Genomic DNA, 19,147 nt, shown 5'->3' on the forward strand with positions numbered 1-19,147 from the left:
AATGAACGACCCGCGGACCCGTGTGGCTGATCGAGGAACTATAAATATGTGGACGCTAAGTAGACCTGACACTCAGATCGAAGCTGCGTCTGAAGGTGAAGGTGTGAGTCTCCGACCTCGAAGGAACCTTCAAAGGCCCCAGAGACTCATTGAAGAACTCTAATCAAGTCAGTTTGTTCTTTTGTTAACAAAGGGGGAGATGTAATATTGTGAGCAGTCTAGTAGTTGGGTGTGGGTGGAGTTATGGGGCTGGAGGAAGAGGAGGAGTCAGGGCAGGAAAAGGGCAGTTAGAGTAGGGACAGGGACGAGTCAGGAGCACATGAATAAAGCTCTTGAGATATCAAGTTAGTGTCTGTCATTATTACGCCCACGACACTACAACGGCCACTAAGGCTCGCCCGCCCATCATCTCTGTCGCTAGCAAATCAGGTATACAAGGAATAACCCGTTTGTGCTGGTGGAATGAAATAGTACCTACAGCAGGATGGACTGAGAATGCCAAGCAGCTGCTGAAACATTGTTAACACAATCTCAAATTGCTTCAACCTTGGGGTAAGACCCCTGATATGTACCCCTAATGTGTCTGTTATAAATATGTTCTGCATTCTGTCCATCAACTGTTGCTTTTGCATTTGTCACCCCGAGTGGGACGGGTATGCTCAGACGTGAGTCCCGTGCTCTCAATGCCACTGGAGTCAAGCTATCCTGGCTGATGAGAGGTGAAAGCCCGAAACCGGTCCTAGGATGCTTGTTTCCAGTCCAGGAAGGACCTGGCCTGACAGTTCGGGCTGGACTGTTCCCATGGGGCTCATGGTCAAGACTGATTTGCATATGGCTGGGTCCAAACTGGAATGGCATGGTGAGCAAAACAACTATGGATTTAGGCCCAGATCTCTGTACTGGGGTGAATGTATGAGATTGTTCTGCATCCTGTCCATCAATTGTTGTTTTTGCAAATATGGAGCCAACATATGCATTTTGCAGTAAAATCTATCGAAAGTAGTGGTTGTAAAGCACCAGCATTTACAAACCGCTCTGCAGGAGAACTAATGAAATATTCCAGCACCCTAGCGCGTGTCATGCACCGTAACAGTCAGTATTACCCAGTATGGAAACCACAATAGTTGGTATTGTTAGTGTTAACTGGCATTTGCATGCCCGAGCCTCACATCCTAAGCGCGTGCTGGTTTGTCTCATGGTGGATGTTCTAGACGTAGAATTATTTTGACATTTTCTCCGAGGCTGATCATATGTCAGAGTCAGACCTTCCTGCTGCATTTGATGGCTGGTTTCCTATAAATAATTGTGTGCACTGGGACTGCCTCCTTGGTATTTGCCTTCTGTAATGCTTTATTAAACCTTCATGGTTTCCTAATTTGTTGCAGACTCCCTGCAGTCCTTAATTCTGCTGTTCTGTTTTCTTAAATTCAAATGTATGTGGAGTGTTTGTGGTGGCCCCACTGCCTCGTGTTCTATTGAGGTTTAACGCTGCGTTAACGCTTTAGAGAGACAATAACCTTTCAGATATGGAAGAGCGTTTACCACTGGCCCTTCCTGGGCACTGGAGACAGGTTTGAGGCTTTGGAAAGTGCACAGATGCCGCAGTGGGGGGCTCTGCTGAGCGCAGCACCGTTTACATCAACTTGGGGTGTGTTTCCAAATCTTGTTGCCGGGTGCACGGAAGTCGCTGGGGTTCCTGAGGGTTGGATTGCTGGGTTCATTGAGAGGCCGAGCCCTGCACGGGCGCCCTCGCGCCGCCGCTCACCTGCACTGGCGGCCATCCCCTGACTCCCACCCATGCTGGCCTTCTCGTCATCAGGCCCTTGGGACTGTACCCCCTGGGGAGCAGGGTGGGTCATGCCACTCGCCACACAGAGGGCGCCGCCACTCCTGACACCGGCCTTACACCTCTCATCCAGCCAGGGTGCACTGAAGGACGGCTGCCATCCGCCACCACCTGCTGCCCGGGTGCACGTATGCACCACTCTCAGTGGCATCGGTGTGACGTGATGTGACGTGCCTGCGTCGGTATGACGTGGCTGCATCGGTATGACGTGTTATAAAGTGGCTGCATCGGTATGACGTGGCTGCATCGGTATGACGTGTTATAACGTGGCTCCATCGGTATGACGTGGCAGGCTGCCTCGGTATGACGTGGCTGCATCGGTATGACGTGATATAACGCGGCTGCGTCGGTGTGACGTGTATGACGTGATTGCATCGGTATGACGTGGCTGCATCGGTATGACGTGGCTGCCTCGGTATGACGTGCCCGCCTCGGTATGACGTGGCTGCCTCGGTATGACGTGCCTGCCTCGGTATGGCGTGGCTGCACCTGTATGACGTAGGGTGTGACGTGCATGCCTCGGTATGACGTGGCTGCATCGGTATGACGTGTTATAAAGTGGCTGCACCGGTGTGACGTGGCTGCATCGGTATGACGTGTTATAAAGTGGCTGCACCGTTGTGACGTGGCTTCCTCGGTATGACCTGGCTGCACCGTCATTGGTTGGCTCCAGCAGCCAGGCCCCTCTCACCGGCAGACAAGGGCAGCGAAAGGAGACCGCGTTGGCGCGCTGCTGTGACGTAATACCGTGACATCATAATGCAGTGGCATGGGTGAAGCGGTGGATGGTCGCACTGTGACGTCACCTCCTGTGTCCGTTGGGTCGCTCCTTCCGGCTCCGCCGCCCTCTGCCTGCAGCCCCGGTGCCAATGCCGGCCCCCTGCTCCTCTGACCCCCAGGCGGCCGGCTGAGGGGCCCCGTGGCCCCGGGCAGACGCCGATGAGTGACCAGGAGGGGCCTGTTCCACCAGCGGGCTCTGGCAGTGTGGGGGCCCAAGAGGCCCCCAGGGGCAGCCACCCACCCGGCCATGACCCCGAGCTACCCCCGCCAGGTGAACACCCAGAGGCCCAGAGTGACCTCGAGGGGGAGGCCCCGCCAGGGCCCCCCAAGAGCGAGCTGGCCTCCAGCGCCCCCTCCTCGCAGGACAAGAGCATCTTCAAGAGGCAGAAGGAGCACCTGAGGCAGTCCTTCGCCTCCTTCAACAAGATGAGCGGCTTCTTCAAGGGCAGCGGGCAGAGCCAGAAGGAGGCCCAGAGAGCGGGGAGCGAGGAGGAGGCCCAGAGAGCGGCGAGTGAGCAGGAGGAGGACAGCGGAGCAGAGGAAAACTCGGGAGCCGTCTCTCGCAAGGCACGGGTGGCCTGGGCCCAGGTAAGAGGCGGCCCTCATAGCCCTAACCTCCGCCTCAATGGCTATCACTAAAGATGATGGGTGGAGTGAAAGGCTTCTGATTTAAAAACAATGAGATGAGGTACCGGGGCTAAGCATAAGACCCACACATGATGGCGCCCAAAGGAGGCCCCACTAGGGCATGCACCCACCCACACGGCCCGTGCGCACCATTCTCTAATAGCACGAAATGCAAGACAAGGTTCAGGCACACACTGGTGCAACTTTCCCACCAGAGATTCCAAAAGAATTCACAGTGGACAGACGGAGAGAAACCTAGGTGAGGAGAAGGAAAGCTCTGGCTGAAGGCTCCTTCATGACTGCCTCATCAGATGCTTGCAAGATTGCAGATAATTAGCAGGGCCTATTCAAGCATCTGACGGCAGTGGGATCTGGTAGAAACCTCAAGAAAAGTCCTACATGAGGTGTCATTTAGACTAGTGCTTTGCAGGAATTTAGCATACAATTGACCCCATTAGATGATTTTATGTGGTTGCTGATATTAGGTTCTAAAACCTCGAGGTTTACCCAAGCCTGTCCATCTGTATCTGAGCAAGGTCCCCTCCCCCTTAGGTTATAAACAGTCATACACAGTGTTGTCAGAAGGCTGCTGTAATCGTTTCGAGATGAGCGACACCTGCCAGAGAAGGTGCTTTTCTGCTCACGGGAGACTTCTCAGATGAGGAAGTGTGATGGGTTTCAGATCTTAGCATAATGATTAACACCCAGGCCCATAACCTGTTCCTTACTTGACACCGTCCTTCTCGGAGTTCTGGTCTGTAGACACACCTTACAGGATGCTGCTCGGTAATGGTGCAATTCGCCATCTCTATGCTCTCAATCTGGACGGAGCCACACCTGCTTCAAAGCCGCCCCAAAACGCATACACGGCCCCTTCATCTGCCGGAACTGCAGCGACACCAGCCTCAGAGCCGACGAACCACCCACCAAGAAAGACCCCAACCCCCTCCGATGCATACTACTGAACACCCGCTCCACACGCAAGCATGTCGTCGAGCTCTAGGACCTGCTCGACACAACATCCCCGGGCGTCGCCTTCCTGACAGAGATCTGGTTTAACGAATCCTCCGCACCCGACATCGCCATAGCCATCCCAGACGGATACAAGATCACCAGCAGAGACCGCACCAACGGAGTCGGAGTAGGAATCGCCATTGTCCACAAGAACAGCATGAGGGTCTCGACGAGCACTGATGACTCGCTCATCACCGCCGAACACATGTATTTCCAGATCCACACAGACCCTAATTCCACCCTCAGAGGGACCCTCGTCTACCGACCCCCCGGACCCTGCCTCCAGTTTAGCGACTCAAACGACGACTTGATCAGCACACACGCCCTGACCTCCACCGACTACATCCTCCTCGGAGACCTGAACGTTCTCCTTGAGAACAACAACGACAACAACTCCACAACCCTGATCGATAACCTAGCCAACCTCGGACTGAAGCAACTCGTCACAACGCACACCCACTCTGCCGGCCACACGCTTGACCCCGTCTTCTCCTCAAGCCCGTACGTCTCCATCAGCCACATTACCAAACTCCTCTGAACCGACCACCGCTGCATACACTTCACCTTCCAGAAACCCATCACACACCACCGCACCCAACAGATCCCCCGCCGCTGCTGGAGCAAAATCACCGAAGACCAACTACACGCAAACCTCGCTCTCAGCCCACCCACCGAACCCTCCAACACCCACGATGCTGCCCACAGCCTCAGAAGCTGGATTGAGGAATGCGCCTACACCCTCGCCCCGCTGAAGAAACCCCCCCACAGAGACACCAGCAAGAGGGCCAGCTGGTTCACCCCAGAACTCCTAGCCTCCAAGCAAGCCTACCAGAAACTAGAGAAAAATGGCACAGTGAACAAACACGGACAGCCACGCAGCACACAAGGACGCCATCCGCAACCACCACCACCTCATCAGGGCGGCCAAGAGGACCTCCTTCAAAGACCGCCTCGACAACAACGCACACAATAGTAAGGAGCTCTTCAACATCATGAAGGAACTCTCCAACACCAACGACATCCCGCTGTCGCAAGCCCTGTGCGACTCCCTCGCCACCTTCTTCCACCGCAAGTTAGCAGACATCCACGACAGCTTCAACACACAGACAGCAACACAACAGACCCTCTATACACCATCGACCACGACCCCCTCCTAGCCAGGGCCAGCGTGAGCATCGATGACACCATCAAGACCATGCGCACAATCCACTCCGGCTCTCCGTCAGTCCCATTCCCGCACCACGTCTTCAACAGAGCAAGCAGCTCCATCACACCCCACCTGCGCAACATCATCAATCTCTTCCTCGAGACTGCGACCTTCCCAAAGATCTGGAAGCACGCCGAGATCAACGCCCTACTCAAAAACCTAAGCTAGACCCAAGAGACCTCAAGAACTTCCAGCCCATCTCTCTGCTCCCCTTCCAGGCCAAGGTCATTGAGAAAACCGTCAACAGACAGCTAACCCGATACCTCGAGGAAAACAGAATCCTGGACCCTTCCCAGTCAGGGTTCTGCAGCAACCACAGCACCGAGACTGCCCTCATCGCCGCAACCGACGACATCAGGACCCTGCTGGACAATAGCGAGACTGCAGCACTCATCCTCCTAGACCTCTCTGCTGCCTTCGACACCGTCTGCCACTGCACACTACGCGCACGCCTCCACGCCGCAGGGATCCAAGACAAGGCTCTGGATTGGACCACCTCCTTCCTCTCCAGGAGAACCCAAGCGTCCGCCTCCTCCCATTCCGTTCCAAAGCCTCCGAGAACCTCTGCGGTGTACCCCAGGAATCCTCCCTCAGCCCGACGCTGTTCAACATTTACAAGGCCCCGCTTGCACACATAGCCTGACAGCACAACCTCAACATTATCTTCTACGCCGACGACACTCAGCTGATCCTCTCCCTCACCAAGGACCCCATCACCGCCAAATCCAATCTCCACGAAGGAATGAAGGCCGTCGCCGACTGGATGAAGACCAGCCGTCTGAAGCTGAACTCAGACAAGACGGAGGTCCTCATCCTCGGCTCCAACCCTTCAGCCTGGGACGACTCCTGGTGGCCGACTGCACTGGGGGCAGCCCCGACACCCACCGAATACGCACGCAACCTGGGAATCATCCTCGACTCAACGCTCTCAATGACCAAGCAAGTCAACGCCGTCTCCTCCTCCTGCTTCAACACCCTGCGCATGCTCCGCAAGATCTACATATGGATCCTGACAGATACAAGAAAGACAGTCACCCAGGCCCTCGTCAGCAGCAGACTCGACTACGGAAACGCCCTCTACGCGGGAGCCCCGACCAAGCTCATCAAACGACTACAATGCATCCAAAACGCCTCGGCACGACTGATCCTCGACGTACCATGCCACGGCCACATCACCCCCCACCTGAGAAACCTGCACTGGCTCCCCGTCAAAAAGAGGATATCCTTCAAGCTCCTCACCCACGCACACCAGGCACTCCAAAAGACTGGCCCAGCCTACCTCAACAGACGGCTCTCCTTCTACAACCCCAACCACCAGCTACGCTCCGCCGACCTCTCACTCGCCACCGTCCCGCGCATCCGAAGAACAACAACCGATGGGAGATCCTTCTCCCACCTCGCCACCAAGACATGGAACACCCTCCCACTGAGCCTACGACAGACCCAAGACCTGCTGACCTTCAGGAGCATACTCAAGACCTGGCTGTTCGATCAGTAGCGCCCCCCAGCGCCTTGAGACCCTCGCTTGCGCTTTACACATAATTGATTGATTGTTCTCAGCTTCCCTTTCACATGTAAAGGTTTGTATGCAGCCATGGGACATGGGATCTTGGGCTCCGGGGTCTCTTCCTCTGCTGTGCTTCTGTGTACCACTTGAACCTTTTATGACCAGGAAAACCAGAGCACTCAATTGCGTTATAATAAAAAAAACATATAAGGTCCAAACAGTAATTACTTGTGTTGAGAAGATAATTTTCTTTATTATAGAGATTCATACATTAAATGATCTTCAGTACATTCATGTTACACAAAATTCATGTTCTTCAGTTCTTAATACTGGATAACAGCAGACACGTGTTTCGTCACGCAGTGACTTTTTCAAGGCTGTATAAAAATTTGTAAGCAGAATATGTATAAGAAACAAATCGATGTCATGAGAGAAGCAGAGATAAAGAGACATGCCCCTAGCAAGTTGCCCATATTTCACCTGAAAAGTGAGTTAAAACAGTACTGGATCTAAAGTAAAGGGTTCTCCTGTAAAAGACTAGACTTATACCTATAGTATGTGCAAGTCTATAAGACGATGTGCCCTACTGAGAGTGTGATTGCTTTGTTCGCCCTAAGTTGGCAGGGTTTGCCCAGACGTGGGTCCCTTGCTCACTTTGCCACTGGATTCAAGCTAGCCTGGCTGATGAGGGCTGTTAGCCCGAAACCGGTCCCAGGATGCTTGTTCCGGTCCAGGGAAGACATAGCTTGGCAGTTCGGGCTGGACAGTTCCCATGAGGCACAGGGTCAAGACTGGTTTTCATATAGCTGTCTGAACTGGGGAAGAAGTGAGCTAAAGATTGATGATGAATTCAACCCAGATCTGTGACCGGGGGTGAGTGTCTGAAAAGTTTCAGCGCTCCGTCCATCATCTCCTTGTGTTTGCCCTAAAGAGAGGTGCCAGCGTGAAAATGTACAGAGATAACTGACGCACTGTGCATGAATATGTGTCAGAGCAAGGAAGACACATATGAGCCATACATTTAGAAATGCGAAGAAAAAAATGTAACATTGAAAACATGCAGTATCCCATAATGTACACTCAATATAGTCTTGTGTCCCATCTTGAAGATATGGAAGAATATGCTGAAAACAAGTAGTAGCTGGTATAGTGTTCTGTTTCAGAAAGCAGCACTTAGGGAATAGTCATGTGTTGCTAATAATACATGTAGCTAAAAATGGGAGAAATAAAAATCAAAAGAGAAAGATAGGTCTCATTAATACAGAGAATAATGCCAGCAGATTGCAGAGTCACCCGAGTTCCTACTCTGTCCTATGCGCTCGTGGAATAATAATAGCTGAAACTCACTTGTGGACGGCAAAGAACAGTAAAGCGTGGCAAAGCATGCGTAATCTAGTGCGGACGGCGAAACTTCTCATATACCTCAGAAGCAATTCCAATGTGCTGGGGACAACTGGTAAACAACAAAAAAGGATTAAGAGTACCAACAATTATAAAGCGAAGTGTAGAATACATATCAATGATGGTTAGATCAAATTTAAATTTCATGTGACAATTTGGAAATAAATTAAGTCAAAATAGCAGTATGGTTTCAGTTTGAAAGCATAGCTAAGATGTGCAACTCAATAGTTATAGAGCAGATTCAACAAGTAACCATGCTCTAGGTAGCATGTGGAAAGATTTCTACTCTTAGAAAGTTGTTAATTAAGTATAACGAAGTGTAAGTTGACATATCTAAGAGAGACTACAGATGTGCTGGGCCTCGCAACCGGCTAAGCAAGTACACTAGGGCCCAGATGTAGGTAAAAAATATTTACCGATTCTTAATTACCGAATTTTACCGATTCGGTAATTAAGAATCGGTAAATATGAAGGGTGGACATGTAGGTCCATCCAGATGTGTATTTTACCGAATCGGTAAAAATCGGTATTTACCGAATCGGTAAATACCGACCGGTAATGCTCCATTCATTCCTATGGGCTTTGAAGCCCATAGGAATGAATGGGGCATTACCGGTCGGTATTTACCGAATCGGTAAATACCGATTTTGACAAGGGTGCAGGGGGTGTCACTTTGACACCCTCTAGCACCCCCAAAAAAGGGTCGGGGGCCATATGGCAGGCATACCTGCCCTAAGGGCAGGTCTGCCTGTCATATGGCACAGGTGTGCATGCACACATGTGCATGCACACCTGAATCGGTATTTCACCATCAAATTGAATTTGATGGTAAAATACCGATTTCTTAGGCCTTGTGGGACTCATAAGAGTCCCACCTACATATCAATTTTACCGATTCTGTAAAAATACCGGTCGGTAAATTTACCGACCGGTATATTTACAGAATCGGTAAAATTACCGATTCTGCCCCCTACATGTCAAAATCCTTTTACCGGTCGGTAACGGCCGAATTCGGCCGTTACCGACCGGTAAAACCCTACCTACATCTGGCCCTAGGTCCTTAACCTGCTCAAGGGGGTCAGTTATGTGTTAATCCAAACAACAGTTGTGGATATCTTACCATGTAAGAGAATATGTAGTAACACCATGGTGTGTACCAATCCTGAGGACCTTGATAAGCCCGTATCAATACACTAGGCAAAAAGGTGGCGGCTCATATTCAGAATTGTTTGATATGCCGCGCATGTTTAAATGAAGTGAATCAGCAGCGATAACGACCTGGCCTTACTACAAGCAGTTAGACTAGATGTATGTGGGCGTGGGAGGGGGTCTGGTAGTGGGCTCTGGGTCAGTAAGAGGCGGTACACCAGTGTATCTCTTCAGACTGGGTTTTATTTTTAGGGTGCGCTTTGTCCTAAAGGTTAGTCTTTCTTTGGCGAACTCCAGGTTGTTCGTGGTGGCGCTCTCTTCGGGAAGATGTTGGTCCGGGCTGTCCTGACAAGCGTCTGCTTCGTCCGCTTCAGTTCTCCGTCTCAGGCGTACCGAGGAAAAAGGAGACCAACAGAGGGAGCCGTTAGTTAGGTATTGATACGGCGTATTCTCCAGGGGCCGAGTGAATGTGAGGGGACACCTGTGTATCTTGTTAACTAGCTGTGCTCGTGCTAAGGGGGGTATGCTCGTGAGGGTTTACAGGACGGGTAGGGAGGGAAGACGGGTATCGGGACACACACGGGAAAGGCACGCACAGGGATATCTACAAATCTACACAGGGGCGTTCTTCTTCCCCACCCAAGCCGCCCAACGTCTCCGTACCTGGGAAAGCCACACTCCTCCCTCGGGAGTGTGGCACGGCGGAACACGGGGTCGTTGGCCTCCTGGCTCTCCTTCCCTCGCTGTTCTCCCGTCTTCTTCGGCTGCTCCTGTCCTCTTCTCTCGCTCGCCTTCTCCGCTTCCAACCTCCGGTGTGTGAACACACACACCGTACATGATTTCCTGCCTCTTGTCCAGTCCGGGATCAGCGACGTCAGAGAGGGGCGGAGTCGCGTCTTGTTCCAAGAAGGTCCAGTTAAAGGCGCCGCGGTCTTTTTCCTCTTCCGGCTCCGAAACGCTGTCCCACTCAGCCCTCGGGTTGTTAGTCTGTGGGGAACGAGGGAAATTAGGAACAGGCACAGGCATCCACCAGTTAGTGCGTCTCTCCATCCCGTCCTTGCTACAATGTACTAATGTAATTAATTAGAAATTGAGAATAGAAGGCTGTGCATCTGTGAATCACCTAATTTATGATAATTAAGAACAATATTATATGTTACATATGTTGTTCCAAAAATAAACGTGCCGCAATAGAAACAAGTGAAAACGGTCCCCTTATGGACCGAGGTGCGTTTAGAGTTGTGAAATGTAACAATATAACCGACAAGTGTAGCGCAGGAGCTCCATACGCTATTTTGGAAAAATTGAGGGTTGGGTGGGCTGGCATGCAAAAATAATAGTAAAAAAACAAGCATTTTCAATGCAATAGGTCTCACGTTTGCGCGAGTTTAAGCTATTGGCATTGTAAATGACAATGCATTTTATGTATGTGTTTTAAACAAATATATACACATATAAAAGGCATTGTTATTTATAATCCCTGCATACAGTGTGTTTCCATAGTCTAGTCTGCTGGTGATTAGGGCTTGGGTGATTGTTTTACTGGTGTTGTCTGGTAGCCACTTGAAGATTTTGTTCAGAATCCTTAGTGTGTTGAAACAGGCCAACACTACATTCACTTGAGCAACCACGCCCACTTCCTTGTCTATCATGATTTCAAGGTTCTCATTTGCAGGCAAGGCACAGGGTGGAGCCAAACTCTGTGTCCACTAGGGGGAGTCCCATGGCGAGGCATTCTTCCTGAAGGCTAACACCACTGCCTTGTCCGAGTTTAATTTGAGGCAATTGAACTGAACTGTGGGCGACTTGATAGTCCCTGGTTTTAATACCGTGCAGCCAGTCTCAGCCCCTCATCCTTCAAAAGTGGTGAAAAGCTGTACTAATATTAATGACTGATATTAGAAGGAGCCAAGGAGGGCAGATGAAGTGCCATGCTCAGTGCGCGGGTGAAGGGGGAATCTTGCGGCCCCCCCGCCCCCGGGCCAAGGTTTCACTCCTTTGCCCTCTGTGTGCATTGTGTGACACCAGCAGTCGGTAACAGCTCTGGGCACCTATAGAAAGCTCCCGGAGGTCTCAGTGTTAGCATCCTCTGTGACTGACAGCAGAGAGGGCACAATGGCACATTCATGGGCATCCTCTCGCTTCTGCTGTCAGCCGGACCCATCTCCAGGCCGCGCCCTCAGTGCCAGGTCTGTGCTGCCCGAGGATGGTGCCGCGACATCACGGGGGCCCATCGGGCCCGAGAGAGGGCATGGAGGGGGCGGGGAGCAGGGGGGCGGCCTCTCCTCACTCCTTTCTTACTCTCTCAGTGGGATGTGCTGGGCCCGCGAGGAAGCAGAAGCCGTGGCACCTGCTGACGATGCCCCCTCCAGTGCCTGCCAGGGAGAGTGGACAGCGCCTCTCTGCCGATGGAGCCCAAGCCTGTGAGTGTCCATGCCAGCGCTAGGACCTGTTCACTGGACTCTGCCCTTCACCTGCCCGGCGCCGTTCTGTCCTATTCCTCCAGCCTGCGCCCTCGTGACCCTTCTGATGCCTCCTCTGCCACAGTATCCACCTTGCGCGTGTGTTCCCACCTGTGTTTGTAGTCTCTCCTTTAGCTCTTCTCGTGCCACCACTGCCTCTAGCCTCACCCTTCACGCGTGCCACCACTGCCTCTTGTCTCACCCTTCACTCGTGCCACCACTGCCTGTAGCCTCACCCTTCACGTGTGCCATCACTGCCTCTAGCCTCACCCTACACGCGTGCCACCACTGCCTCTTGTCTCACCCTTCACTCGTGCCACCACTGCCTCTACTCTCACCCTGCCCAAACATGCCATCTCTGCCTCTAGTCTCACCCTACCCCACACATGCCACCGCTGCCTCTAGACTCACCCTTCACTCGTGCCACCACTGCCTCTTGTCTCACCCTTCACTCGTGCCACCACTGCCTCTTGTCTCACCCTTCACTAGTGCCACCACTGCCTGTAGCCTCACCCTTCACGTGTGCCATCACTGCCTCTAGCCTCACCCTTCACGCGTGCCACCACTGCCTCTTGTCTCACCCTTCACTCGTGCCACCACTGCCTGTAGCCTCACCCTTCACGTGTGCCATCACTGCCTCTAGCCTCACCCTACACGCGTGCCACCACTGCCTCTTGTCTCACCCTTCACTCGTGCCACCACTGCCTCTACTCTCACCCTGCCCAAACATGCCATCTCTGCCTCTAGTCTCACCCTACCCCACACATGTGACCACTGCCTCTAGCCTCACCCTTCACACGTGCCACCACTGCCTCTAGTCTCACCCTGCCCCACACATGTGACCACTGCCTCTAGCCTCACCCTTCACACGTGCCACCACTGCCTCTAGTCTCACCCTGCCCCACACATGTGACCACTGCCTCTAGTCTCACCCTTCACGCGTGCCCCCGCTGCCTCTTGTCTCACCCTTCACACGTGCCACCACTGCCTCTACTCTCACCCTGCCCCACACATGCCATCTCTGCCTCTAGTCTCACCCTGCCCCACACGTGCCACCACTGCCTCTAGTCTCACCCTTCGCACATGCCACCGCTGCCTCTAGCTTCACCCTGCCCCACACATGCCGCCACTGCCTCGAGCCTCACCCTTCACACGTGCCACCACTGCCTCTCGTCTCACCCTGCCCCACACATGCGACCACTCCCTCTAGTCTCACCCTTCACACATGCCACCACTGTCTCTAGCTTCACCCTGCTCCACACATGCCACCGCTGCCTCTAGCTTCACCCTGCCCCACACGTGCCACCACTGCCTCCAGCCTCACCCTGCCCACAGGTGCCACCACTGCCTCTTCTCTCACCCTGCCCACACATGCCACCGCTGCCTCTAGTCTCACCCTTCACACGTGCCACCACTGCCTCTAGCCTCACCCTTCTCGCGTGCCACCGCTGCCTCTAGACTCACCCTTCACTCGTGCCACCACTGCCTCTTGTCTCACCCTTCACTCGTGCCACCACTGCCTCTTGTCTCACCCTTCACTAGTGCCACCACTGCCTGTAGCCTCACCCTTCACGTGTGCCATCACTGCCTCTAGCCTCACCCTTCACGCGTGCCACCACTGCCTCTTGTCTCACCCTTCACTCGTGCCACCACTGCCTGTAGCCTCACCCTTCACCTGTGCCATCACTGCCTCTAGCCTCACCCTTCACGCGTGACACCACTGCCTCTTGTCTCACCCTTCACTCGTGCCACCACTGCCTCTACTCTCACCCTGCCCACACATGCCACCGCTGCCTCTAGTCTCACCCTGCCCCACACATGCCATCTCTGCCTCTAGTCTCACCCTTCACAAGTGCCACCACTGCCTCTACTCTCACCCTTCCCCACACATGCCACCGCTGCCTCAAGTCTCACCCTGCCCACAGGTGCCACCACTGCCTCTTCTCTCACCCTGCCCACACATGCCACCACTGCCTCTACTCTCACCCTGCCCCACACATGCCACCGCTGCCTCTAGTCTCAGCCTTCACAAGTGCCACCACTGCCTCTACTCTCACCCTTCCCCACACATGCCACAGCTGCCTCAAGTCTCACCCTTCACATGTGCCACCGCTGCCTCTACTCTCACCCTTCCCCACACATGCGACCACTGCCTCTAGTCTCACCCTTCACATGTGCCACCGCTGCCTGTAGACTCACCCTTCACGCGTGCCACCACTGCCTCTAGTCTCACCCTTCACACGTGCCCCCGCTGCCTCTAGTCTCACCCTTCATGCGTACCACCGCTGCCTCTAGTCTCACCCTTCACACGTGCCCCCGCTGCCTCTAGTCTCACCCTTCATGCGTACCACCGCTGCCTCTTGTCGCACCCTTGCCACCGCTGCCTCTAGCCTCACCCTTCACGCGTGCCACCACTGCCTCTAACTTCGCCCTCCCCACACATGCCACCACTGCCTCTAGTCTCATCCTGCCCCACACGTGCCACCACTGCCTCTAGTCTCACCCTTCACGCGTGCCACCACTGCCGCTAGCCTCACCCTTCACACGTGCCACTGCTGCCTCTAGCCTCATCCTTCACACGTGCCACCACTGCCTTTAGCCTCACTCTTCACATGTGCCACTGCTGCCTGTAGACTCACCCTTCACTCGTGCCACCACTGCCTCTAGCCTCACCCTTCACACGTGCCCCCGCTGCCTCTTGTCTCACCCTTTATGCGTGCCACCACTGCCTCTAGCCTCACCCTTCACACATGCCACTGCTGCCTCTAGTCTCATCCTGCCCCACGCGTGCCACCACTGTCTCTAGCCTCACCCTTCACACGTGCCACCACTGCCTCTTGCCTCACCCTTCACACTTGCCACCACTGCCTCTAGTCTCACCCTGGCATACACGTGCCACTGCTGACTTTAGTCTCACCCTTCATGCGTGCCACCACTGCCTCTAATCTCACCCTGCCCCACACTTGCCACCACTGCCTCTAGTCTCACTCTTCACAAGTGCCACCACTGCCTCTAGTTTCACCCTTCACACGTGCCACTGCTGCCTGTAGACTCACCCTTCACACGTGCCACCCCTGCCTCTAGTCTCACCCTTCACACGTGCCACCACTGCCTCTAGTCTCATCCTTCACACGTGCGACCGCTGCCTGTAGACTCACCCTTCACACGTGCCACTGCTGCCTCTAGTCTCACCCTTCACACGTGCCACCACTGCCTCTACTCTCACTCTGCCCCACACATGCGACCACTGCCTCTAGTCTCACCCTTCAAGCGTGCCCCCGCTGCCTCTTGTCTCACCCTTCACACGTGCCACCACTGCCTCTACTCTCACCCTGCCCCTCACATGCCATCTCTGCCTCTAGTCTCACCCTGCCCCACACGTGCCACCACTGCCTCTAGTCCCACCCTTCACACATGCCACCACTGCCTCTAGCTTCACGCTGCCCTATAGGCGCCACCCCAGCGTGCTTGCTGGCGTCAGTTCTTTCCTTTCCGCACCAGTCAGTGCAGATCTAGGAAAAGCTACCCCCAGTCTTTAATTACTGGCTTTTGGTCAAGATTTTTTGGAGACCATGTCTCCTGCGTTCGTATGTCCGCCAGGAAAGTTGCTTACAAACCATGTGGTGCCTTTCATTGACAGGTGTCTGTGATGGACCCACATTTTGTGTGTTTCTGATGCTTGAAGTGCGATCACGATGCCAAGACCTTCATCGGATCCCGCGCCATGCACACCAAGGCTTTGAGGCTTTGTCCCTCAAGCTCTTCACTACTCAATGCGTGACGCCACGATGCTTTGGGCCTCATGGGCTAAGGAGGGGCCAGACTGGTCTTCCGCAGGCGGATTTGACCCCGGCACCAGTTGGGCCCCTTGGATTTATTGATGGATCTGCAGCTGCGCCAGTTGAGGCACCTCAACCTTTCCCGTCATCTGCTCCAGTGCCGATGCTCCAGGCAACGCCATCCCCTTGTCATCCTGACACCAAATCAGAGCCGGACAGGCATTGTGTGACACCGGTACCAACGGGAGCAAACCCCTCATGTCGGAGCTAGTGCCTTATTCTTTTGATAGGCCTGCATTTGGGGGCGAATGGGAAGGGTCTGAGGAGCCTATCCCTATCAGTACCCTTTAGAAGACATCGAGGACAACTGATATGATGACTTGGCAGATGCCAGTGGTTTGGACACCTCTTCAGACACTGTCTTGGTCTCTTCCCGTACCGAGACTATGGATGAGTGCGCCTCATTGCAATGGTGCTGAGGAGGGCGGCTGAGGTGTTGGACCTTTATCTGCCCTTGGTGACAGTCAAGACGAAGGTCTTGACAGATGTGCTTCAGACAGGAGTTACCCCATATAAACTTTTACTCCCTTTTAATGAAGCACTTACATATGTCCTTCTTGTGGAATGGTCTAAGCTCTACACAAGCGCTCCTGTGAATAGGACAATTACCTGCTGCCATCGGCCTGCTCCAGGGGATCCCAATTTTCTCATCCAGCACCCCACCCGGAGCTTGGTAGTCAAGACCTCCCCATCCAGAGTTAATCCTGGTGTGTTCACTTCCATTCCACCATACAGAGAATCCAAGAGGCTTGATATCTTTGGTACGAGGGTTTTATCTTCCGCCAGCCTACCATTGCGTTTGGTGAGCACTTCATGCGTTTTGGGCTGATATACCCACACAATCTGGCAAGTGCTGCTGATGGTTTTGGGGGAGGCCTGAGACATCCTGCCACATGTGATTGCAGATGTCAGAAATGCAGCAAAGTTCACCTTCTGATGTGGACTGGTCACAACCAACTCTCTGGGTAGAATAATTTTATCATCTGTGGACTTGAGCAACCATGCCTGGCTGAGAACCACTGGCTTTTCAGGGGATGTCCAGGCTTCTCTCATGGACATTCTGTAGGAGGCTGTCTTAGTATATGGTGTACACTTATTTAAGTGGTGCACCTTGCACTAATCTAGGCAACCTGTATGGGGGTTTTAGGAGTCTTTGCTAACCATAGAAAGCTCTCAAAAAGGTAGCTGTGGAGAGCAGCCTTTAGGCTTATCTTGAAGGAGTGTTAAGCAGCTTGTTTTACCAGGTTAATCTGTAGTGTAAGTTAGAAGAAAAGAAAGCACACAGCGTTTAGCAAAAATAAAACTATTTATTACAACACAACATTACTACCACATTGGTATATCTCCTATCCGGAGATATCAACACAATACACAAGAATACTTCAAAAGCAATCAGGTAAGTAGCAAACACTGCAGTGGTCTCCAGGGGGAGACCAAACCATATACTAAGAAAGTGGAATGTGAACTTCAAGGGAGAATGGGACTTGGGCCATAAAACCCAGAGGACCCAGGGACACAAGGAACCACCCAAGGAAAGTACCCAGGAATCCCACCTAAGCTATGTGCAGAGTGGAAAAAACGGTGAGTGCGCAATGGAAATGAATGGAGAAGTCGCTGTTGCAGTTTTGAAAAAAGACCCTTCCCCGAGGACCCCGAAGAAACCCTTTAGAAGCTAGAAGGTTAGAGACCCACACCATGTGTGGATGCCCCGGGAACCTGGACACCTACACCAGGGAATTTGAGTGCATAAAATAGTGGTGAAGTGACGTCGGAACCTGCTGCAGACAAAAATGGATGACTTCAAAGAAGATGCCTCTGGAGAAGATTGCAAAGAAGCCGGTGGAATGCAAGAGTGCATTCTGGAATTAAAGAACCAGCAAGCAGAGGGGATTGAGTCTATGCCACTTGGAGGTGACCAGGAGGCATAGAGACACATTGCCCATTGATGTCAGGAGGTTCTGAAGATTTGATTTTGACCATGTCGCTGCAGCTGTGAGGATCGGGCTATGCTGAGGAAGACAAGGAGCCATGCACGAGCTGTCCCACATCGGATGTCAGTGACTAGGTGGTCAGTGTCAGGTTGGAGCACCAAGAAGCCTTGGTAGCTGTGTAAGACGAAAAAGGAGCAACTTTGGGACAAGCAAGGTCCAAGGGACTCACCAACAGCAAGAGAGTTAGAGCAGACCTCGGGCAAGCAGGGGACCCTTCTGAAGCAAGCAAAGACCCTGAGGAGGACCCACAGGCCGAAGGCACAGGAGTCACAAGAGACCTCGAACAGCTCACCAAAGATGAAGGCCCACGGTGCAGAGATTGCGGTGAGGACATTGACCTTGGAGGGAAGAGATACATGAAGGCTGGAGCTTCTTGTAGCCCGAAGATCTCTGGAGTGCTGAGCCGACAAGCCTTGGCAACAGCAAGTCGGCGCAGTGCACAGGGGTCTGGTCCCAGCAGTTCTGACGAGGGATACTGGCCTCAAAATTGCAGAAAGGACCGGTCAGGCCTCGAGGGACTTGCAGAACCCACCTGTGTTTCTGAGCCTCGGGAAGTCCATAGGATGGCAGGAACAGCAGACCGGTCATCTTCATTGCCGTGCCTGTAGATGCTGGGGAGTGACTCCTTCACTCCATGGGATATTTCTTCGGGTGTCCTTGGTGCCCACAGGTCTGTTGAAGAACCTTGAAGAAGCACAGACACAGACGACAAACAAGACTTGAAAAACAACAAAACCAGGAGAAGCAGAGTCTCCTTTGTGCAGTCTTGGTTCCAATCGAAGCCCAACAAAGTCCAAGTGTCCAGACAATTGAAGAGCGATGCAGTTTCAGGGTGAGTCTTGTCCCACGACGAATCTGAGGACCCACCCACAGGGGAGCCCTTAAATACCCTAAGGAAAGGGTTAGGACGACTCGGGGTCCCTCCCAGAGGAGGGGCCTGACAGAGGGGAGGATACTCCCTTGTCCCTTGTCCAGTTCCGCACCAGAGTGGGAACTAGATCATACTTCCAACACTGGAAAGGGGCATCGTAATGCCAATCCAGGCCAGCCCAACACCTTATTCTTGACATGTAAATACACTTCTTGGTGGTGCTTTTAGCCACGCTGGGGAGCGCAGAATAGGAAAAAAATAGGCCTCCCAGGGTAGCAGAAAGACTTTATGGATCACTAGGATGGAGGGAGTGTGGCCTGATACCAGTGCAGGCCACCAACCCACCACATGCATTATAAATATAAAAGGAATCCTTGGTGTATGGTGGTGTTTTCTGCCTCCCTGGGTGGGAGGATTGTGGATACACTCTCCCACGCTGCCTCCCAGGAGAAG

At 53.1% G+C, this 19,147-nt stretch overlaps 1 protein-coding gene across 1 annotated transcript in view; it reads left to right on the top strand.

Moving 5' to 3' along the window:
- The first annotated feature begins 2,669 nt into the window (after positions 1-2,669).
- Positions 2,670-19,147, top strand: part of TEX28 (testis expressed 28) — a 121,618-nt gene continuing 105,140 nt past the window's right edge. The window contains exon 1 of the mRNA XM_078664123.1: positions 2,670-3,214. Within this exon, the coding sequence (XP_078520249.1) occupies positions 2,786-3,214 (429 nt within the window). The 5' untranslated portion in view covers positions 2,670-2,785. The remainder of the gene's footprint in view (positions 3,215-19,147) is intronic.

This window comes from Lissotriton helveticus, chromosome 10, assembly GCF_964261635.1.
Source record: "Lissotriton helveticus chromosome 10, aLisHel1.1, whole genome shotgun sequence".
In the NCBI taxonomy this organism is placed as follows: Eukaryota; Metazoa; Chordata; class Amphibia; order Caudata; family Salamandridae; genus Lissotriton; species Lissotriton helveticus.